This window comes from Pagrus pagrus (assembly GCF_965226575.1).
Source record: "Pagrus pagrus genome assembly, chromosome: 1".
NCBI lineage: Eukaryota > Metazoa > Chordata > Actinopteri > Spariformes > Sparidae > Pagrus > Pagrus pagrus.
This window is the reverse complement of record NC_140185.1, coordinates 5,056,612-5,082,009: the sequence shown is the minus strand read 5'-3', so window position 1 is coordinate 5,082,009 and position 25,398 is coordinate 5,056,612. Positions and strand designations below refer to the sequence as shown.

Sequence of the window (25,398 nt, the reverse complement as noted above, 5' to 3'; positions counted from 1 at the left end):
CAGATCCAGACTTTTTTTTTCTTTCTGCTTCAATAGGCTACTTTACACAATGCTATACCCGCCTCAGCTCTGTACTGAACACACAGAGAGTGGTATCGGTCTCCTAATCTAACTCACTTTCCCTGTTGAACAGGTGCTACAAAAACGGCTACATTCCATTCGGCACACTGATGTAACTTCCTGCTACACCTAAATGGAACAGAGCAATCATTAACATTATTAGTTCCAGCTTTTCTTTGACAAGACAAGATATCTGTCATGTGGAAGATACATTCTTCTAAAGCTTTCCATGACTCTTGAGAGTGTTCAAGGTGTCATGTTTAAGTGTAAGGGTATTGTGTACACTTGTTGTAGTTCTTTCAAATTAATTTATTTTTTATTAAAATATGTCAGACAAAAATGTCATTATTCTCATAACAAACATATCACAGTGATGACGTGGCATTGAACAACCTTCTGAATAATGATAAATATAAACATGGTCAGTTTGAACTTTATTTGATCTGAAATGTAACCTACTCAAAATGACAAGAAAAGTCTTGCTTGTATCCAGTGTTAACAAAACCTCACAGACTGCCCAAGCTGTTAATGCATGAGAGTGGTGATACAACTGTTGAGTTGAATGATTGCACTTACAACTGTAGTTCCAGAGCTGGGGCAGAGGTCGGTCAGGCCAAGTTGGTCTGTGAAGTGTGTCAGCAAAGTGGTTCCCTGGCCTTTACCACAGCAGCTCAGCTGAAACACAAAACAACACAGTGAGTGATTGTCTCTATCCTCTACACAGTGCTTTCTAAAGTAACTTAAAAATGCAAAACATTAATCGGTTAATTAAGAGTTCAGAGACAGATTTTAAAGTGACATCAACTAAATATGGCATGTGGTACAGCTGCATCATCTGTCCATTGTATTCAGTCTACTGCTGGATTTTATTATCTCTGTCAGGGGAGCAACTTATACATTTACTTTTAATTAAATTCACAATGTGGCATAATGAGACATCAAAATCAAAGTGAAATGTCATTAAGAAATGTGGTTTAACTGTGCCTTACAAGGCACTGCACAAACTGTGAAAAGGCAGAAAGTTAATTGACTCTCTAAGCTTTATGCAAATGAGCATGTGTCGACATCATTAATACGTAAATGAGCATATGGCATTTACGTATAGCTACTTTCATTGGAAAAGAGTTTTACACATTACATATGTATGCCATATGTTTATAGTAAATGTTTATGGTTTAAAGAGATGCACTCATGTTATTTCTTCTTAGTTTTTACAGCGCCCTTAATCTTAGTCTGATCCCACAAAAATCAATGTAGGCTGTTCTTTGCAGATGACGTGGTTTTGTTGGCTTCTTCGGCCCGTGACCTCCAGCAGGCACTGGGGCAGTTTGCAGTCGAGTGTGAAGCAGTCGGGACGAGGGTGAGCGCCTCGAAATCTGAGGCCACGGTTCTCTGCTGGAAAATGGTGGACTGGCCCTTCCAGTTGGGGTGAGAGCTCCAGCCCCAAGTGATGTTCAACCGAGTTCGAGTATCTCGGTTAATGAGTGATGGGAAAATGGAGCTGGAGATGGACAGGAGGTTTGGTGCAGCACCAGCAGTACCGCGGGTGCTACTCCAGACTGTCATGGTGAAGAGGGAGCTGAGCCAGAAGGCAAAGCTCTCAATTTACCAGTCTATGTTCCGACCCTCACCTATGGTCACGAGCTGTGGTTAGTGACCAAAAGAGTGAGATCACGGATACAAGTGGCCAAAATGAGCTTCCTCCGTAGGGTGAGGAGTTAAGTCATCTGCGGGGAGCTCGTAGTACAGAAGCTGCTCCTTCGCGTTGAAAGGAGCCAGCTGAGGTGGTTCGGGCATTTTGTTAGGATGCCTCCTGGGCAGCTCCCTTGGGAGGTGTACCAGGCACAACCAACTGGGAGGAGACCCCGGTGCAGACCCAGAACTCGCTAGGGATTATATATCCTATGTGGCCTGGGAACGCCCTGGGCTCCCCCAGGAGGAGCTGGAAAGCATCGCTGGGGAGAAGGAGGTCTGGAATACCCTTCTAAGCCTACTGCCTCCGTGACCTGATCCCGGATAAGCGGTAGATAATGGATGGATGGATGGATGGATGGAAACGGATAGCAAAACTGCTATTTGCGATGACTGCTCAGCATCGGTGATGCGAGGAGGAGTCAAGACTCAGTCTTTCAACACTGCAAACTTAATTATCAATGTTTACGTACTTTTTCACTTGTGAAATTGGCATTGTTTATCGGCCAATTGAGTTATAAAATATTGGCATATTGGATATCGGCAAAAAAATCCAATATTGTGCATCCCCAGTGTGAAGCGAGGAACGGGTGGGCTAAAATTTTCAAATGATGAATGACCCTACAATATACATGTCATAGGGACCAGTCTATGGGCTGAGCTTCTGTTGAGGGAACGCAGGGGCTTTACCCCTAGTGAGACACTCATGCAAATAAACTAAAGTTCTTACAGAAGTTCCTGGATTGTACTTCAACATGTGTGTTGTGTATTGAATATGTAAATGATTGAACGAATCATCAAAAGAATGAAGACTTGAGCTGGTGGTTTTGATCAATGAACCGCTGACTTAAGGCAGGTGAGTGTGTATATTTTTACCTCGTGCCAAAATTCAATTGAATTTTTCTGGATATAAGTGATATGTTTTATAATGTACATTCATACCGTCTCATGGAAGACCTTGAGCACTGAGTTGGCTGCCTTTGTCTTGTCCGGGTCACGGATGCCTTCTGTCATGGCTTTGTCGTACACAGTGTCATAGAAGTTAGTCATCTCCTTCGACACCTGTAAACAGGACAAAAGACATTTTTATGTTTAAACGTACTTTGACCTCTTATCAAGTGCATCAGTCTTAAGTGTAAGGAAGAGACACGACACAATAAACATCACACAAATTACATTTAAGACGAAGTAACAGGGCATTCAGACCAAAGACAGCCCTGTGTTAGAACTGAACTAAAGTTGTGTTTTTAGGTGTGTTGCTACAGTAACTATCTTGTTACCTGATTTGTCAGCCACCAAAACAAAACACAGACGTGATGTGGGATGACTCAGGGCCTTGAGGAAAATGTTGAGCCAGGTCCAACTTTACAATCACAGAGCTCAGCAACTGTTTTTTTTCCTCCACAAAATAAATAACCAGCAATCTTTGAAAAACCCAGAGGGTTTTTCAACAATGCTTGCTTATGTTCTCAAGTTATTTCCAGACTCCTCGGACTCAAAAATATTCTTCATTTTAAAGCCTGTTTCTCAAGTTGCATTTATATACTCTCCTACCCTTTGTACAACACTAAAGTATACGCACTTTGATTGTATGAAAATATAAAATAGTAAAGTGTCACATAAATATAGACAAAAATAATTTACAATAAAACATGAGCACAAACATTTGTAATTTCTGGCTACCATTTTTGTTTAGATCAGGAAATACAGTCACTAAGTCGTAAATGTGAAAAAATATCTATTATTTATTTGTTTTATTTTGATGTAATATTTTTTCGTTCAGATGGTTAAGAGTCTTTGAGGATTGAAGGATATACCTTCAGAGTGGTAAGTGTTGTTAAATAAGTTTCTGGGTTTTTCAAATATCAATGGGTAATGATTTGTTAAAAAAACAGATGCTTAAGACCTGCAGTGATGGTATATATGGGAGCCAAAAACTGTGGCTAAGAATGGATTAAGGTAGTAGACAGTATATGAAGGTAGTCATGATAATGATGGTTTTGCATGCTACTCCAAATTTTTAACTGTTGATTCTTGTGACACACTTCACAGCTTGATGTGGGAACATTTCAGTCTAATGGCATATTAAAGTATATCTGAAAATGCAATTGACAAAAAACGGTCTTTATTGGTATTTACTGAACTTTTGGGCTCAATGTTGCATGCCTAATTCAAACTCTAGAGTATTTTTGCAGTCTTACAGTGTCTTTGTGCATGAAGCCCCAGATTCCAGCTGCAACTTCACAGGCGAACAAGATGACCAGGCAGGCGAAGAACTGCAAGACAGAATAGAGACATTAAATAGGTGGTCCATTTAAAAATTTAGCTAATCGCTTAATGAGACAAAGAAGATTTTATGAAGTTAAGGGTGCCCTGTGGAGTTTTCTTGTATACAAACACACGTTTTGTTGTATCACCAAAACACAATGTGGACTATATCTTAAGACCCCATCCAGTCAATTAAATGTTTAAGTGTTTTTATCACATATGTCTCTCTCCATATCTCACCCATACACCAGTATCAAGGTACAAGGTGTATTTATTGTATTGGATACTTCTGTATCTTTTGCCAGGTGGAAGCAGGGTGAACAATGGCTAAAAAGTTGTTTTGTAGGTATTTGTAATGGTATTTAAGAGTTTGTTACCTGGACAATAGTAAGAAAATGTGATGACTCAACCTGCACTTGTGGACATAGACTAATTTTTTTCATCTAATAGATGCTTTTCAAATGTTTTATGATGCTACCATAGCTATACAGTGGTAAGGGGAGCATAACCCATATTCAGCACTATTGGCAACTGTAAACACAGATGAATATCGGCAATACGGCATTTTTTAAATCCAGCAAGCCAGGCTTCCTCATGCGCAAAACATGGACCCACCCACAAATCTCCATGGTGATACTAAAACTCTCTAAAACTCCACAGGGAACATTTGGTGTGACTGTGACTCACAGTTCCCAATAGACACTGAGACTCCTGGATGGCACCATAGCATCCAAGGAAACCAACCACCATCATCACTGCGCCGACAGCAATCAGGATGTGGACACCTGGAAAGACAGACATACAGACGGACAGACAGACAGACAGTATAGACTGATTAATATCCATGGAAACACATGTACATTAACAGGTAGAAATAAGTGGGCTGACCGGAGTGCTGCATGGATATCCAGCATACTTGACCGCATGATTTCAAAGATGCTTCAAAGAGACAAGTTAATGTTATCAGTTATTACAAGAATGGAAACCACTGAAAGACTTTCAAACCACTGTGGTTTTGAAGTTCTGCGAGTATTCTCCACCCCATTTTAATGCCTGTTTGGATGCAATAACACATGACGACCAGCAGAAGGCACAATCTTGCTCTACGCCAGTAGATTAAATTGAGTAATGTTCCAGTTATGTTCACAGGAAGTTGTGTTTTCTTGTAAAAAGCGCTTGCTTTATAAATCACACACATCATTTTTCATCCAGGATATTGAGCAGTTTCTGCACTTGCTTTCTCTTTCCTAAAGCACATCTCATCTCACAGTTTCTGCAGAGACCTCCATGTGTTTCATGTGATATGCTGTATACTTGCAGGTTAATATTGGACTTTTGGAGGACAGAGGGCGTGCAGTATGGAAAGAAAGACAGGCATGAATATGCTTTTGAAACAGCCATTTCTCTGCTTTGCGTCTTGCTCTTAGTTCTGTTAACCTCAGGAGGTGTGTGGTTGTAAATCCCAGCTGTGCACTGGCCTTTATAGTCTAACAGCTTAGAAAAAGAAGTAAAAAATGTCCTATTAAGGTCAGGTCAAAGGTCTGATGCAGGGTGAGCCAGGCCGGGAAAAAGCTGGGTGGAAAGATAAGACTGGGGAGGAGGAGCATGCTTATACTACAGCTGTTGACTTTGAATATAAATTAGTAAGTAAAAAACTTTCATACAAATGAGTATTCTCTCTAAATCTGGGGAAAAAGACAGCCCTTAATCCACAGAAAAACACTGCTTTCTGGTTTTTCCTTTAAAGACCAATCTGCTGTTTTTGCAAGTTTTAGTCCCATAAATACAAATGACTCACTCTAGACTTTCCTTTGTTTAGATTGTTAAATGTGTTTTTCCATATAGTAGTTCAATTTTCATTTGATGCAGTTAACATGAAAAAATACAAAACACATTTCTTGCAGATTTGAGTGAGGTCATTTATTTCACTGACTAACACTGGTCTTAACTGTGTGCACACACATTTGAGAAGTGAACTGTTCTTTGATGGTGCACTTACATACAGATTAATGGTTCAGAAATGTTAGCAGATATTAGCAATCACTCAATGTCCCGCCCACAAGACTGTTTGGTTTGTTACACTTCACCAGTAATAGCCTATCAACACTGAATAATGTGAATCTGGAAAGTAACTACTAACTAAAGTAATCAAAAAATGTAGAGGAATGTATGAAGTAGCAGAAAATGAAAATACTCAAGTAAGGTATCTCAAATCTGTAAAAGAGCGGTACTTAAGTAAATTCTACTTAGTTACATTCCAAAACTGGTTATTCAAAATCTTTAAAACCATGAATATAATTTCTACTGCTAATGTATATCAGTTCCAAATATCTGTTATCAGTCCCCCTGATTACTAACAATCTGTATCCGTATCAGCCCTGAACAATACATGGTAGATACTTAGTTTCTCTACTAAATAAGCCCACTGGGCACCAGCTGGCAGTGCACTTCTCTGTGTTCAGCCCCAGTCTCATTACTCCTGCTTGTCAGCTCAGACATAATTCGATTCTAGACCGCTAACGATTCTGGTCCCGTAGCTCATATCCCCCATCCCCCTCTTCTTTTCTACCCACAGAGCCACTCTCTCTCCCACACACCCATACACCCACACGCACACACACACACACACACACACACTCAGGCTAATTTATAAATCGATATCTTGGAGACGGACCAAGTGCTCACTCCATCTTTTATATTGCGGCTTTCTAGTTTGACACAATCGCCCCTCCCTCTCCAGATGCTGTAAGGCAATCACAATCTCTCCCTGTCTTGTCACCGCCCATCTGTCTTTTCTATTTAATGCATTTGCTCATTTGAAATTATGCTCTCAATAATTCCATTTACTTAAATGTCTTTTCCTGTTTGTCTTGATTTAATTTACTCATGGATCCTCTTCCATTATGCTTTTTGTTTCCACTCTTCAGGCCTTCTGCATCTTCCTTGTATAGTCTGAGAAGGAGCTGATGGATTATGTGACTCTCAACATTGCTGCATTGCCATGAGATGCGTCACAATCCTCTAAAATTTCAAGGCTACAAATAAAAGGACCACATGATGTAATTTTTTTTTCAATCAAAGTGCACCACTGTGCAAGATTGTTGGTTTCCTTACATTATGAACTATCATCGTTGTTTGTAATGCAGCCGATGATGGTGTTGTCATCCACACACTTCACAATAGAGTTCTCTCAATGTCTGGGATTGTCTGGGTGTATGAATATGAGGTATTTGTTGGACAAACTGAAATGTTGACCTGATAGTGGTGTATTGTTGTATACAGTATATGCAATGTATAATATGCTTTCATGGTTTTGCTTTTATTTTAATTTTATTATACTATTTTCATCCCACAAGGGGAAATTCTTTTTGTTATTTTATCACTCACATTACACACACATGCACACCCACACACAGTGTACAGAGGAGAATGAGTGAAAGGGCTGCCACTTGCAACGGCGCCCAACGAGCAGTGTTAGGGGTCCGTGCCTTGCTCAAGGGCACCTCGGCAATGCCCAGGATGTGAACCAGTATTCTCCATTACTAGTCCACATCATACTTTTTTAGGTCCGAGGGGGCAATTGAACCGGCCACCTTTGAGTCCCAAAGCCAAGTCCCTACGGACTGAGCTATTGCCGCCCCTTAAATAAAATAAAAAATAAAAAATAAAAATAAAAAATAAAAAAATCTTGTGCTTGTGTCCCTTTTTGCTACAATTGTAACAATGTGTGATTTGTAGGAAATCAACACTTATTTGCATTGTCTTGAGAAACAATGCTTTTGTACAGAGCTTTAAACCACATCTCACAGTCCTCATATGGAGATGGAGCCTTCTCAGTTGTTATGGACCTTCATATGCTTAATCAAAGTCTTACAAGTGGTCACATATGGTAGGGAATTTATGATATATAAATTAAAAAATATATTAATATCACTCAAATTCAGTCTAAAATCTGTTCATATTTAGTTCTATTATTTCATTGTTTAACAGGATTCATTACAATTTGGAAAAACCTATTTCTCTTTTATAATTAGCACAACCATGAGATTATTTATGCCTATTGAGTTTGTTCATCTGCTGTCAGCTCGAAAGAACATTAAGTAAAGGTGGAACCTCCCTAAGACGATGAAGCAAATAGAATATCGTACCTCCAAATATTTTATCCAGATGTGTTTAGAAACTTTGGTGAAGTCATCCGTCTATTGTGTATTATACAAAAGCCTTCCTTTCTGCTGCTTCCTGTTCCCTGTTATATTTTGGTAGTTTATTTTTTATACTGCAGTCCAGCCATGTAAGGACATCAGGATTCCTGACTTCAGATTGGGATGGATGCAGTGGAAAGACATTAAAGATGGGATTTGTTGGAACACTGCAGACTAAACTGTAAACGATACACAGAGCAACTTTACTTTAATGAACAAACTGTAAGACAAAGACCAACATGACAGGAGAATGAATTCTGGATTAACATTTGTCAGGTGACAAAAAACATATGTTGTCATATTTGAGTCGTATGACTCAAAATTAATGCTAATGTTGCTAATGCTAACCCTAATGTCTACTTGAATAGGAAACTGCACAGGTTTGCTAACACTTTTGCCATATACACCTTACAAGCTGAAAAAAAAACACATCTAAACTAGATCTATAGATGTATAGTTTTATTAGTCAGAACATTAGGACATAAGTTTTGTATAAACAAGTTAAAGTATTTGATGTTCTTTGTTATCAGAAATCACAATCCAGCAGTTGTCTGACTTCAAGTGTAACACTGTAACTGTATAGTACAGCTTTAGAGACAACTACCATCCATAGATGCATTAGTGTATTCTTCTTCCATCAAAATGTTTAATTTTTGCTCATCAATAATCACATCTGTGTTTTGTTTGTTCTCTATCAATACCTTACACTGTAAAAAGCAGTCCCAGGAATGTGAATCTGTGATTTAATATTGGGAAGCTATTGTCCAGTTCACGTGAAGAGCAGCATATGACAGTGAACTGGTTTCATTTCCATCCAGTGCATCACTACAGACTGCAGCTCTACTGAAAAACCATAATCCAATTAAATGACATCTTTTTTATCATCATAAACCCAATGTCAGTTATAAATCAAATAATCTTTAAACTTGTAGTAACCATAGTTCTAACCATTTCAGAACTTACAATCACAAGCTCCAGTCTTGTGACTTATATAAATAAACAAATTAAATTATTCTATTTGTTGAATGAAGGTCCTGTTCATAGGACAGCACACTTGCACAATCAAGGCAAGTATCGTAGGCCAAAGTTAAACCCAGAAGTTGTCTGTCTAAGGCTGCAAAACAATTCCAACTAACATTTAACAATTTGTTAGTTTGAACTGACCTATGTTCTTAATCTGAAATTAAGAACGTAGGACCATTTGACTTTTCAAAAGTGCAGTTCATTAAGTTTCACAAGAAAACATGAGCACATTCTGAAGTGATTATTCAGCTGTGGTTGTTTTAAGTTGGTATACTTTAGAGATCAGACATCAGTGATATCCAGGGATAGAAAATAAAAAAACCTTACTATTTACTGAAAAACTGACTGTGTGTCTAATTCTGCAGAAAGGCGAAACAAGGGTGGCCATTGGGTAATTGTGTCTGTGAGGGGGTGGGGCGAGAGAAAGGGGAGAAGCAGATGTAGGACTCCATATTGAAAATTTCCTGGCAGCAGGGGATGAAGACAGGAGAGGAGAGGAGGAAAAAAGGGCAGACAGAGATGGAGGGAGGGATGGAGGGAGGGATGGAGGGAGGGAGGGAGGGGAGAACCAGAGGAAAAATAAGGGTAAGTGAGACTGCGAACACTAACCATAACCAGATGGGGAAATAGGGGGGAGCAACAGTGGAAAGAAACCGAGTGGAGAGAAGGAGAGGAAAACTTTCACAGAGGAGGAGGAAGACGGGAGGGGTCGGTGAGGAGGAGGAGATGGGGAAGGAGAAGGGAGGGCCAGTGAGGAATTTTTTCCTATACTGACAAGGCTTTTTCTCCCCTCCTCGGGAATGAGAGGGAGGCTTTATGTAATGGGTAGGATGCAATCATTGAGAAAGTCCCCGAGTAGTTCCTCTCTGACTGCTGAGGCTTTTTTCATTGAACAACCGCAGCTATGTTTCCTCAGAGGACGGCACAAACAATGATCCAAACACCCCCTCCATTTCTGTAGCTGTGTTTCAGATGTAGATGGGAGACTTTCTCCCATTTATTTTGTAATCATACAAACTCTGCATTCGATCAACTCCCCTTTCATCTCCCTTTTCAGACTTCTTCCTCACAAAGCAGATGACTCAGATAGTTCACGCAGACGTGAGGAAGTGACTGGTAATCTGAAGTGATGATGGTTGCAAAGTTGGAGAGGGGACAGCGACTAACTTCATGTGGGAGTGCAACCTTTTCAGAGTCATATGATGAGCTGTGAGTCCTCTGTTAGTCCTGGTCACAAGTTGCTGGTGATCTGGGTGAGGCCGGACCGCCCCACTTCACTGTAGTGTGCTTCACACCACTTTTATATTCTCACATCCAGGTGACTGAGGGTCAGCTCTGTACCACCTGTCCTGTACTGTATGTGTGACTGCATGAAACAATGCTACTCTAGAGCAGTGCTGTCAAAATCATTACATTTGATTTGATGATTACACGTAATTATGATACAAATAATTTATTAACATATTATTTGAGTATGATTTAAATGTGTTTTTGTAGATTGCATTTTATGACACAGCCGTGTCATAAAATTTTTTTGCAACCAGGCCTGAATCCATGTTAAATTCAATGGCTGTCATCAAAACAATGTTGTGGTTGGCAAATTCATCTTCAAATGGTTTCTGAAAATATGTTTCACTTCCTGTCCTGCTGCACAGAGATTTAAATAGCTTCTTCTAACACTATTGTCTCGACCTATTGTATTGACTTTATTTTCAATATTTACTGTTTCTATCCATGTTTATACAAATTGACAAATTTGGAAAGCACCAAATACAACAAAATGTTCAAATACTACACTCACTTGAGTTTATTTTTCTTTTACCAGTGTTTATGGGACAAACAGCGGATGTAAACGCGGTTGTTGAATGAATATGATGTAGCTATTTTTACATTACAATCAGCTGTTTCAATTAAATTGCACAATTGTATACTGGGATTAAACAGACTGACAGCATCTAAACAGCATTGACAGATAATTTACAGACAGTTCTTGCTGATTCACCCATATGGAAGGCCTACGTCAAGAGGTCTGTTAGTGGCACAACTCACTCATATTCTTGCTTATGAAAGCAGGAACATGGTCTCATTTCGATTAATAGGCACTACTGGTTTTTGTTCCGACTCATGAGACAATCTTTCTTATTAGTCTGTGAGAGACTGGAAATAACCAACAGAACGACAACACGTGCTTTCAGTGGAACACAGATGGTAACATCAGTGGCCACAATACTTTGTTAATACTATGTAACACAATAGTTGATGATGTGTACTCAAACTAACTACTCATCAAACTCTTTAGGTGAAGGAGATTTATAACTATTTGTTAACTTATTAAAAATGAATATCACATTCATCTCAATCAATAGGGCCTCATTGCCTACAGGACATCCACTTACTCTGGTCATTAATAATTAATGTGGACCATTATATCATTATATCACTTCAACTCCACTGCAGCACATCAAAGAAGCATCACTGTGATCGGGTATTTGATAACATTAAAGAAAGTGATATGCCAATACTTATAATATTTATACTTATGCCAATACAGCTATACTGTTTTAAGAACACATTAACTACATGTATCACTGCATTTTTTCAGGTAGCATAGAGATACACATATGGTTTCTGCTGCTGGAGGAGCGCTGTAGATAATTTAATTTATATTTTCCTCATTATGGACGTATTTGACCCTCTCATCCCACCTGTTATTGGCCAGGATGATACTTTTTAAGCCAGCTGATCCACGGACTGAGAAACGTGCACACACAGATAGACGCAGTAGCAGCGCTCCTCCTCCTCATCAGTTTAATATCAGTGTATTTTGTCATATGTAGTCAAACAGAGTTGTTGATGGGACAGATGATTGGGAAACATCGGGACAGAGGGTCCAGCAGCCGAGGATCACATCCCTTTTACTCAGCTAACCGGTGCCACTAGACATAGATATGTTGCCCTGGTGCACCTGGCTCTTAAAGGGAATTAGAGACGACATTCAGGTTGGTTTGATTTATGTTCGCCCAAAACACAACCCATGACTAATTCAGAGTCTAAATACCACCTCTTTGTGCCGTGTGCTGCACTCTGCACCCAGATCATCTGTCATTTAACTTGCAGAATGGGCTTGGACACGCCTTAAACGCGCTGGCGCTTTGCACTTTAGACCGTCTAAATAGGGCCCTTAACCCCAGTTAGCTTAACAGGCGAGATACATACTGATGTAGAAGGTGCTGGGGGCATGGGCTCCATCAAATTCCAGCTCCAGCAGGTTGCTGGTCTTGGGGTCGTGTCTCAACCACAGGGCCACACCCAGGATCACACCTCCTGTAAGCTGCAACACACAACACAACACATAGTTTCTTCAGTACATTTCATTTTGTTCTGTACATTGCACTTCACTACATTGTGCTGATTACATTACATATTGTTCCACATTTTGGAAATAAGCTTGTTCGCTTTCTTGCTGTAAACCAGATCAAGTATATCCCAGCAGCAGGCTAACGTAGCTTAGCATAAAGATCAGAAACTGGGCAAACAGCTACCCTGGCTCTGCCAGAGGAAACAAAATCTGCCTACCAGTACCTGTAGAGATCACTGGTTTTGTCTTTGTGCTAAGCTAAGTTAGTTGGCTGCTGGCTGTTGCTTGATATTTTAGGGACAAAACTCTGTATTGTAGATTTGCTGAAAAAATGGAAGACACAGGAAGAGAAAATGATGTCAAGTGCCTTTTTGTGTCGACAATTTGTAAAATGCACTTCTTTCTGAGAGTAACATGGGGTTAAAGGAGGTGGTTAGTTTAGCTTAGCATAAGACTGCAAGGGGGACACAGCTAGCTTGGCACTCTCCAGTATTAACACAGCTTATGTGTTTCAGTGTTCTGTACGTACACAAACAGTGATGTAAAAACAACCTGATGTTTCAGGGAGAGTTAACTGCTTTAACTATCTCTTGTTGAACAGAAACCAGGCAGTTCAGACAATGCACAAAAATATTGTCCATTTCTCCAATGTAATAATAATAAGTTTATTATTATATTATATTAATAATTATATTGGATAAATGGGCAAACTGATAATAATTTTTTAATTTGTGTTTGAACTTTGGTTTGAGCCAGGCTTGCTGTTTCCAGCCCTCATGCTAAGAGCTAATCAGCTCTCACTCTAGCTCCATACTTCATGCACACAAATATCCCCATCTAACCCTTCAAAAGAGTGAATATCTTTTCACAAAATGATGACCTATCACCCAATTATTCATAAGCAAAGTTTGCAGAATAGCTAGCCTGACTGTTAACATAACACCCCATAAACTGCAAATTAAGGTTTAATTAATTAGATGCAACATGTAAAAAAGTGAACTTTATGTGCTCGTAGGCAAATTTTATTCCCTTTGGCCAGAGCAGGGCTGCCAATGTTCACCAAAATTTTGGAGTGATACTTTGGGGGACGGGACCTTCGGCTGCTGGCGAAAAAATTGGTCCGCTTGAAGCCAGATTTAGAGTAATATCTCATTTTAAATTAACATTAGGATTAGACTGTTGTGATGTCATTATTTGGCTACTCTCCCTGCACTTTTGGCCTCTGCGTGCTCTCTGCCCCTCTGCCTTTACTCTGGATATACCAGAGAACATGTAAGAAATATTATCAGTAAATTAGTGACTAGAAAGATGTTCATACACATAGTCTACATGAAGATTAGACTGTTGTGATGTCATTAGTCAGGCAGCCCCTCCCCCGACCAATTATTTTGCAACTTAAAGAACAGTTTCCTGAAATTTTACATATTGCTCATAATGTACCAGCATAAGTAGAAATTAGTAGAAAGCAGGTCTTTCTGCTTCTTCCCTGACATCTTTGAAACAGATTTTTTTTTTTAAAGTGTAGTGTGTTTGACCTACTAAAATGAAAAATAACTGACCCTTTACTTTAGCTATTTTCATTTTATTTGGAAATGTACCAGTTTGGAATGATGAGCTGCAGATGTATGTTAGTGGTTTTTAAATCCCATCAATAACTCTTTTCACTACTGTCATATATGTTTTTCATTAAAGTCAGTGGACGTCTTGGTCTTACGTTTATTAACAATATATATAATTTATTTTTCTTCCCCTGCTGTCAGAAACGCATTTGAGATTCCTTTCTATAGAATAATCATTAATTTCTTTAGTTGTCACCAGAGGATCAGTTTGGTCCAACATTCACAAAAAATCTATTAAAGCTTTTTACCATATCGTCCATATTAAAATTTTCATAATCATTAACAATAAAATACTAGGATAACTTATTTGTTTAGAACCATTTTTAATAGTACTATTTAATATATTCCATATTCCTTTAACATTATTTTATTATCATCTAATATTTTACTGTAGTAGTCCTTCCTACATCTCCTTATATTATATTATTATATTTTTCTTCTTGCAGGAGTTTTGTAAACCCCTGGTAATCCATGGACGATCTCTGTATTTATGTTTTCTGCAGTATTGTTTTATGGGACAATTTGAATCAAAAATGATCTGAATTTTCCTTTCGAATGTTTCATATGCATTGTCAATATCCCTTCTCCTTATATAATGTCTCACAATTTTGTGCCAGTAAATCTTTTAGTGCGTTCATTGATGCCTCCATACTCATTACACTGTATTCTGCTTTCTTGTCCATGTGATCTTTCTTGTGTTTAATGTTATAGACAGTAAAAACTGGTAGATGGCCACTGATATTGTTGATTATTAGTCCGCTCATTGTTTGGTTTTCTATGTCATAGAAAGGCTGTTATTCGACTGGGTTTGGTAATTTTTGGAAATAGGCTCATACTGTACATTGTGTTGATGACACTCATTTTTTGTTTATTTGGATTCAACAGATCAATATTGAAATCCCCACAAATGAAAAGTACTTTCTGACTTATTTTTGAAAACATTTCCTCTATCCAGTCCCTGAAAGATTCAATACTAGACCCTGGTGCCCTTTACATAACTAATTAATATATTTTAGTTTTTCTCTATGCAGATTTCAGTTCTTATACTCTCTAATAAGTTGTCCACCACACTTCAAACACTATATAATTCAGGTTTTTGTCTTCATTCATAACCACTCCTCCTCCACTCTTATTTTTTCTATTTATATTGAATTCATGTCCATTTGATTCAAAGTTTCTTCCTTTATCAGGGTTGATCATAGTGTCAGATATGACAGTTATGTGGCATGGTTGTGTAAATTGACTTCAGTGTTCCTTGATGTTGTTGAAGTTTGCATACAGGCTTCAGCAGTTGAAGCGGATTATTGGTAATTTGTTAACTGTGTTAATGGTCGGATTATACTCTTCCTCTCTGTAGTAGCAGATATTAACATTTATGTTACAGATTAAGTTATTGTCCACATTTGATTAATCTAGAAAAATAACATAATTCATATCAGAATGAGATGGTTACCTACAGTTTGACCTTCAGCTTCAGCTGACAGACGTCATTATCCAGCTCACAATATTTTTTGAATGTTTGCAGCCGGTCGGCTTAGGTTTGTTTTCTCCTCCTGAGATGCGACGGCATGTTGGTACTCGTTGCCTTTCATTGGGTTGGTTATTTGACATGAGGACTTGTGATTGGTTAGGGTTAATAATATCTGGGTAAGCCAATCAAAGCCCCAAGTACGGCAAGCAGCAAGTGAGGAAATATATAAGAGGGAAAAAAATAAAAAGGGGCGATTTATGATTCTCACCACGTAAAACAGGAGGATTAGTGCGTGACCGTGTGAAGATGCTTAATTGCGTGAGTCTCATGGTCAATGCATGAGACTCAAGCAATGGAGGGCATGTTAGCTATTTACCCCCATTTCCAGTATTTGTGCTAAGCTAAGTTAGCCAGCTGTTCGAGGTAGCCTCATTTTGTACCTTATAAACATGAGAATGGTATTAATCTTCTCATCTCACTGCAACAAAGAGACATAGGTATATATATTTGGGGACAAAGAGTGAAGCATTCAACCTTTGTTCAGTTTTTCCTTCACTTCCTCAGCTCACCAATTTCCTGTGGGAAACCCTGCACAATGCACATAGTGCACAGAGTAACCTTATTACTTAAATGTATTGTTCTTTAAGGTGGTTTACATTGACTTAAGCCTTCCTGCACTTCTTTGTTTGGCTCGGGACAATTTAATCCTAAATATAACATGAAATAACATGCACCGAAGCAGACACATGGGAACAAGCACATGGCAGCAGTCAAATAAACCACTGATGGAACCCTTCTGCTCCACATGGGTTCAGGAATTTTATATATCTCACATTTTACTACGTCCAAAGTAGAGAATATAGCCAAAAACAATTTCTGAATAGAAGTAGATAACATTAGTGTTTATGTGAATAGATCTTAACCGACAGACTCAGCCACCCCTACTCCTCCTTATCCTCCTCCTTTAGCATGGTCCATTCCAGAGTTTCAGCCTTCTGATGCCTAGCAACTAGAACAACACCATAACTGGCATGAGTGCTGGAATTCAACACACACACACACACACACACACACACACGGCACGACAGAATGACTTGCTAACTGTAAGTGAACTCCCCACCTCCTTACCACGTGAATGACCACTGCGATGAGTCACTGCAATGCATAAAGCTTAAGCATGATTGAAACAGATTTCTGAGAGGCTTTCATTTACAGACCTAGTATACATGACGAATAGAGGGAGAACCAAAATAGAACAACATGGAAATCTCTGATTCTTATACTTTTCGCCTGTGACGAGACAGAACAGCATCGCTACAGATACCAGTGACTGAGCTCTGGAACAGTCCTGGTTCCAGGTTAGCTACAGCATCAGGGACAAGCAAAGGGGTGTGACTCACAATAATCCAGTAGCCAGTGGTTTCAATGAGAAAGTAATGAACTTGTTGATTACAAATCCATCCTTCAAGCCATAATTATCGCATCTGGGATGTTTAAGTCAGAGGGACTGGCAGCTTTAGGAAAGGATCAGCCACAGAATTAAGAAAGACCAAGTTTTAAGAATCACTGGGACTTCGATGTATTAGTCAAAACGGTAGCCAAAAAGTAGTGGTTGACCAATTATCGGCCTGGTCGATAATATGTATCTGCGTTTTCATTTTTGTGATAGCCAGTAAGAATTAAGTAATTTAAAATAGGATGCGATAGTAATGCATTAACACAAATTCCGCACGCATATTATGACCCTCAGCCCGCTCCAATGTTATTTGCATTTACTGTCAATGTGAACTGAGTTACCGGAGTACATCGAGTCTCAAATACCACGTGCTGGCCAAGCACACAGCTGATGCAGAGAGCCCTCCTTCCCCTCGCCAAAGTCAGACCACAGTGAATAGTTTGCAATGGACGCCTGGACAACTCTACATGAGGCAAACTTTCAACAGTGATAGCTAAATGGGTGGCTACAGCTTACAGGCTGATTAACATTGTTTGGTTAACCTTTAAAAGTGTAAAGTTGGACACTACATTGTTTTAGTATGACTAAGGAATGTTACATTCAGGTCAGTATGCCCATCTGTTGTTGCTTGTTGGGTTTGAGTTGGACAGCATGTGTAATCGTTTTGGATTGTTGTAATAATAATAAACATACAATTACACTCCCATGCTGATAAGAGTATTAAAAACTTGAAAAATATCCCTTTAAGGTACATTTAGAAAATATAAAAAATGTTAACTATGTACAATCATGCGATTAATCCCAATTAAATATTTTAATCGACTGACAGCCCTAATTCAAAATGATGCTGCTTTAGCTCTGCTGAAGCCTCTGCCTCTCTCTGTATTCACCTCTCTGTTCTCACCTAATGTCCTGCCTACAAGATTGGTGATATAATCACACAAGTATAAGCCAATCAACACTGGCAAGGCTCTGTGCCACCGGCAGCTACAGAGACACGGCAGAGAAAGGGGAGAAGCTCCAGGAAGAAGCTCCAAACACACCACAGTCCTATGGTATTTACATTGTGAGAAGAATGCCACCAATGAAAATGCCCAGCTAAGGCACTTTGTTGTAACGTTAGCCTGTCTATAGCCTGTCTGAAAGCAACAGCTTGCCCATATGAGTTGGTGTTTTTGCATGCTACATGTCACATTAGCCGATAATAACTTGGTAGGGGTGTCACGATCTCGAATGTAAATTGGATATCGATTGAAATGATGTCACAATCTCGACCTTCGAAATCAAAGGTGGAATCAAGGATTCAAGCACGCCCCCAGTGTCAGCATGCCAAGAGGGAAAAAACTACACACAGCATGACGTAGTGCGGCGAGTGGATTCACACTGGATTCAGCGTTGCGATGAAAACGCAGTTTTTCCCATTCATTTTAATGAGGGTATCTGTTTTGGCTGTGAAAAAGTTGAGACGACGAGTCAACTTTTGGAGAAACGCAGCCAGACGTCACGTTGCAGTGGCCAATCACAGAAGCTGGCAATCAGACTACGACTGAAGCCACAGTGGAGTGTAAAGTAATGCGTCATGTGTATTCACTCAGTTTGGCTTTGTGCACCAGTTTCAAACACAACTGTGATGGCGAGGATCACTGTAGGACGGGCATGTTTAACCTACTGTGGCAGAGACATGACCGGAGATCATAAGCAGAGTAGAACGGGTCAGAAGCAGGGCATTTTATTTAGCATGGATAAATACTACAGAGGGAACACAGCAGACATTTCTCTGTGGAGCATTAAGTTTCACTTTCCCTTCGGTTCGGTCTTGTCCCCCAGTTTACAACACATAAATAATGACAGTAAGACTTTACTGCTATTTTAAATCCATCGATGAGGACAAACAATCACTAGTAGGTCCAGCGGTTCCCAACACATCACACACATGGAGCATAGAATGTATAGATAAATAGAAGTTTATATAGAAGATTATAGAAGTTCAATTTTCCATTTACAAAATGAAAAATAGAAAATTGGAAAATTGAATTCAATGTTCTAAAATTGTATTTTTGTTCACCAGATCAATGTATGATTAAAATATTGCAGCCGTTTTTTGTGGAATGCATTTGTGTTTTGTGTTGCATTTGTGGAATGTTGGATAGAAAAATGGAAAATTGGGTTTTTATATAAGGTTTTATTTCTATTGGTGTTTTGGGCTACCTGAGAGGGGCAGGCTCTAAGACCCGTCTCAACTCATGTCTGATTGGCTGGTGGGAGCTGCATGTCTTGGCAACTTTGACTTCTGCATTCAATGTTTACATCCGTCATAGCTGATACCCCTTTTATTTACCACAACCTGTTTCTGGCCCGCAATCACAGGTGCACCATAGCCATATGACTGTAGAGCTAAGCATGGAGTGAGACATTGTTAGCACAGTTCTCGTAAGACCAGCCCTACTCTGCCTGTAAAACTGTTAACTCACACAGTAGGTCTGGTAATTTATGAGCTGTAGTTTTGCTGGTAAATACACCGACCTCTTTCCCCATTGTCCCAGTCCTCTGCTGCCCCTCTCGGTGTTGCTCACAGACAGGTCCGCACTTTGCTGCAGTGTCTCCGGACTACAGGCTGGCTGCAGCCAGCTGCTGTGCCACTGCTCCGCCACCCAGCCTGTTTGCTCTACCTACGAGCCCAGAGACACTGCAGATGCAGCGGCCAAAGTGGTTGGTGTGATAAGCGGGGCAACTACGACCCACAATCTATGGTATCAGCTCCACCGCTGGCTGATTGTTTTACAAACCAACAGTGAGAGAAACACAAGCACAACCCATTAACTCCAGAGGGAGAAAATGAGTGCAATGAGACAATGAGGAAATTGTTAATAATAAAGGGCAGGTCAGCTCACCGTATGGCAGTATTCTAATTTATTTGTGTAATCTTATTTGAGTGTTTTTCATTGTTGTTAGCCTAACAAAAAAATATGTAACTGTGTGCTTTGATAAAGTGTTTAACTTCAAAACAGATTTTAAAAAAGTTTGCCTGGTCTCAGTGGAGTGGAGCTAATGCAGCTGATTGTAAACTGTAGTTGCCCCAGTAAGGTCGCAGCTGCAGTGTCTCTGGGCCTGTTAAGCTGCCTGTTGGCGGAGCAGTGGCAGGGCAGCCCAGTGGCGGCTTGCTTATTATCTACCTAACAAGCATAGAGACACACTGATGACAGGAGCAGCAGGTCAGGGGAGAGGTTGAAGAGGCCGATGTGTTAATTCAAAAACAGACATTACCGGAGCTATTGTGTGAGTTAACAGTTTGAGTCAAGTCTCATATTCAGTTGCGCTGGATTGGTGAGAATAGCGGCTCCTGCCAGCCAATCAGATGTAAGGTGAGTCAGCCGCTTAGAGCCCGCCCCTCTCAGGCAACCCATAACACAGACAGAAATAAAACCTCTCCACTTTTCTATTTATCAAATTTCCTTTTTTTTCTATCCAACATCCACAAATAGAAAATTAGAAAAACAATTGCAAAATCTTTCTATGAATGAAAAATGTAACTGGTAAGTGTTTTACAGACCATACATCATCCTGCTGGCATAAAATTTCACCAGTGCTTCAAATCCACAGCAACAAATAGTCACCAATAAATGCACTATCTACACGTTTGAGTGTTTGTGTGTGAATTACATGAGCATTGTTTTCCTAACCCTTTAAGAATTTATCATTTCATTTCTGTCTAATAATTCAACTGGGTGTGGTTTAGCCTCACTTATCATGACTGGAATATTAGAGGAAAATTGGAATATTACATAGAAACATTTAGAACGAAAGCAATAACTAGGCTACATAAAATGATGGGGGCACTGGAATGTCAAAATGAAAACAAAACTATTTTTTGGGACACATTGTATTGAACACAAAGACTAAGAGGGCCATCAGAGGAGGATTCAAATGGAAAGGACCCATTTGATAAAAGAATAAGCACAGACCAACGCGTCACCTATTCATAATAAAGCAAAGAAAAAAGCACAGACCAAATACTGGATAATCACATCATCAAAACTGAGACAAGAGGACATGCCACAATTCCAAAATAACTACAACTTGTCTCCCTCTTGGCCTCAGATGCCAAAGACATTATCTCACCATCTGTTGCTTATTCGACCACTGCCTTTGTCCCACACATTCCAAGAAACCCCGAAAAATGTCAAAACACATGGGCCACCCTTATCATGTTTACTACAACCCACTGTCACCAAAGAGAGTGTACCTACAAGTGGCTGACAGTGTAGTAGAGTTGAGCTCCTCCTCAGCAAAACCTATAACCATCTAATAAAGCTTGGCAAGTTTAAATGTGTTGTAAGATGGTTATTACAGCATTGGCTAAACCTCAAACTTTATGACTGTCAAGATGGACGAGGAAGTTCAACATAGAGATGAGATTTAAACTTTCAGCCCAGCCCAAGTTCCTCTGTGAGCTTCTCTCCAGTGTCTATTTCTGCCTGTTGCCCAGAGTACAGGAGGTTGTAGAATGCTGGGCATGCTGGGGGAGGGGGAGTGGGGGTCTGGGTCTTCTCTGCAGTTCCCATAAGACTCCTATCTATACCACCACAGAGCCCCCAAACCCCAACCCCCCAGTGTCCAATGCAATTTCTGGAAACAGGAGGTCCCCTTTTTAAAGAGCCAGCCTCCACAGTCAGCTCCTCTATGACCGCACATTACAGTTAAAGTGTCTCTTAAGACGGACTGAACTTGTCTGCTTTGACAGATCCTTTCAGAGAGCTCTTTAGAGCAGCCGATAAAACTAAAAGGACTAAAGTGGAATATGTGTTAGAAAGGAGGAGCCAGAGGGATGCTGTAATGCATTAAAAATCACATTAAAGTCACTTTTCAGGAGTGTTACCAGCACTTATCTTTAAATATGTAAAAAGAGCAAAAAAGCTATTTACAACAACGAAGTCTTTTACACATTTTTTTGGCCCCAATTCAGATCCATTTATATTGGGTATCTACCAAATTATGTGAACCTAAATGTTGATTAAATATCTGACACACTAAATTAACAGCTGAAGCCTACTAACTCTGACACACCTTAAATGACACCAGTTACTTGATCCAAGCACCAGTCCTTAACTGGGCACAGACATTGGCCAAGCTGCTGGCCTACATGAATGCTTTGTACACTGCTTTCCTCTCATGATAATTAGCGTCCGAGCTTAGCAAATCTGTGCATTTTGCCAACTGTGTGTATGAACTCAATCTCTCACAACTGCGACCAAGTTATTTTTCATCTTCACACACTTTAATTTCACTTGGATATGCAGTAAAGGAGATGGAGTGCTGCAGCCCTAGTGGTGTAACCATTCTGAAACCAAGACAGAAGCCGCGATGCAAGTTGCAGTCTCGTCTTCCAGACACGCAACTTGAGCGCGGTTAATCAACATCGTGAGAGGGGATAAACTGGATGCTCATTTGTGCGAATCAACAATCACAGGGCCCTATTTTAATTGTGCAAGCACGAGCAGTGCAGAGTAGTAGGTTTTCTGCAGTGTCTGTTACAGCTATGACAATAGAAACTAGACTGGCACTCAGTAGAGACAGACAGGTCCATTTTGAACTCACTCCTGGATGGATACCAGCCACCTAAATACCCGATTTTTCATCAAGCTCCATGCGTTATTCCCTGAGAAATTATCACAAATGTGAAAAAACATCTTGCAATGTTGAAGAAAGTGAGAAGACATGTCTGGATCCATCCCTTTAGTTAATGTGGTCTATTCGAGTCCCATCCTCCATCCAAGTTTTGTGAAAATCCATTAAGTAGTTTTTGTGTAATCCTGCTGGTAAGCCAAACAACCAACCAACCATTGGACATGGGTGAAAACATAACCTCTGTGGCGGAGGTAACTACGAACCACCTTGTGATGGGATCACACCAGCTACAATGCCCTACAACATGTTGACGTTCCAGGTCAGACCACACCCATCTTTAAAGTCAGCCGTCTTTTTGATTTACCCCTGTAAAGTTCTGTGCCTGCATCAAAACAAATGTGGGCCAGGGGTGTAAAGTGGGGACCCAATAGCCCCTCTCCTGCTTTCTACGGCCTAATTCCGGCACCCATACTTGGACCACATATCTATGAGCTCAGCTTTCTTTTTTTTCCATTCTTTTTTTTCACCTTTACAAACGTTAAGTTTGGTGACTGCATCTTGGAAAGTTGCGACAACAGTGTTGACTACATCAACACTGTTGTTGACAGACAGACAGACAGACAGACAGACAGAAATAAACACCGGGCTCCAAAGTACTCAGAACTGCTTCTGTGGTTGTTCTTGCTACAATAGGTGTCTCCAACAACACAGTCTGCCATTATGACACACACAGTGACTCACAAAGTGAAAACATTACCAGCCATGGTAATAATAAAAAAACTGTTTGGTAGTGCCATTTAACTGACCAAATTAATACAGCACTTTTTATTCATTATTCTCACGTTGTAAATACCATAATGTACTTTAAGAATAAAAACATAAAACACTGAAAAAATGAGTCAGTTGGAAAAACAAAGTTGCAGCAACAATCCCCCACCATCACAGCCCCCTGCGCTGCTTCAACACTGGGCTCTGTTTGGTCCGAGCTCAGACTTAAGCTTGTTTTCTCCTCCTGAATCGGGTCGCCTAGCTCCAAAAAACGTCTGTTGATATTCACCTCTACAGAAAGATGTAGAGTCCCACTTTTTGATTTAGGCTATAAATGCTGAATTTTAAAGAAACAAGAAAGAAAAGTACCAAGTACATGAAGAACTGTGCAAGAGCTTCCAGAGAACAGACTATTACAGGAGAGGCAAAACGAAACACCCACAAATGTTTCCATGATCCATCACCCAACACTGGGCCTTGACTCACCAAATGGAAACCACCATGGGTCCCCCTCCACACACATACACACGCACGCACGCACACACACACACACACACACACACACACACACAGGCTGGGTGGAGGATATAATCCAAACAAAGCCATTTTCCAAGCCCATGCAAGTCAGTCTCCATTAGCTTAAGGCTCGCAATAAAAATGTAGCCTCTTCATCATTAGCCTGTGTTGTCTTCAGCTTCTGACAGGGACCAAACTTTATTCAAACTAATGAACCGTGTGTTTTAATTGTGTCACTACACACTAACTAACGATGGGCTCGTCACTGTGAGGACACACACGCTTCCTTTCAGGCTGACTTACCACCAGAACTGACTCGACTCTGTTTTGATTTATAAAAACGCGGGTTATTCAGCACCTAGTCACCATGGGTGTTACCGTTACGTAAATCAACGTTAATAGCAAACGTGCCTTTTCCATCAGTGCGGTTACCCTGAATTCACCCCTGGTGGCGGAGCAGCTGCCTCACCCTCACGGTTATTACGGTGGTATAACGGTAAATGAGCTCAACATGGGACATGTGTCGTGTATGTGGTTGATTCACAGGCACCGTTCATTCATAACGGACTCGCAGCCTAAACAAACCGACCCGCTGTGGGCAGCGAGGGGGAGGCACTGCGTACTAACATGAACACAACGTGTGAAAAACAAGGCTGCTCACCCAGAAGATGAAGTTGAAGAAGAAGAGCATGTACTTGATGCATTTGGTGCAGCCTTCGACTCCCATGTTGACCCGTTAGACGGAGATATTCGGCAGAGTTGTGAGGACGGCGGCGGCAGAGAGTGCGGCGTGTTGCTAGCTAAACCTCGAGTCGACTGGGAATCCCGACTTCAGCTTGGAGACCGAGACAACACCCAACTCCCCCTCCCTTCCTCACGATCTCAGCACCCCGACATAGTCCAGCCCCAGCAACACACTGGACTTCCTGTAGCCGTCTTCAAAATAAAACACGGATGTCCTAACAGGCCTCGCCTCTGAAACGGATTTCTGTTAAAAATGTCTCTCTCACTATCCAGGCGGATTTGTACGGAAGCCTGCTCCAGCCAAGATAACCTAAACCAAATAAACGCTAACTTGTATTTGGCAATTGGAGGCAGTCATGGTCGAAAGTTCACAGTCATAAAGAACGTGTTCATCATGTCAGTCTTCAGTTCCAATGATTTCTACAGCTCTCATTTCTCTGTGATGAATGAGAGAACACACACTACTTTGTCACAAAAACATTCATGAAGTTTGGACAACGCTGAAGTTAGCCTCCAATTCGCCAGCATCCATTCGGCACTTAAGGGGAAAGTTAAGAGGAAATTAACGTAACGTGCAGTGCGACTGTTTGTACACT

The 25,398-nt window shown here is 40.3% G+C and overlaps 1 protein-coding gene across 1 annotated transcript in view; it reads right to left on the bottom strand.

The window, feature by feature from the left end:
* The window catches only part of LOC311262596 (CD81 antigen-like), a 30,661-nt gene extending 5,621 nt beyond the window's left edge, over positions 1-25,040 (bottom strand). The window contains exons 1-6 of the mRNA XM_084362123.1: positions 24,720-25,040; positions 12,462-12,576; positions 4,708-4,805; positions 3,954-4,028; positions 2,695-2,814; positions 637-735 (exon numbers count right to left, since the gene is read on the bottom strand). Coding sequence (XP_084218249.1) covers positions 637-735; positions 2,695-2,814; positions 3,954-4,028; positions 4,708-4,805; positions 12,462-12,576; positions 24,720-24,785 — 573 coding nt within the window. The 5' untranslated portion in view covers positions 24,786-25,040. The remainder of the gene's footprint in view (positions 1-636; positions 736-2,694; positions 2,815-3,953; positions 4,029-4,707; positions 4,806-12,461; positions 12,577-24,719) is intronic.
* Between the last annotated feature and the right edge of the window lie 358 nt (positions 25,041-25,398).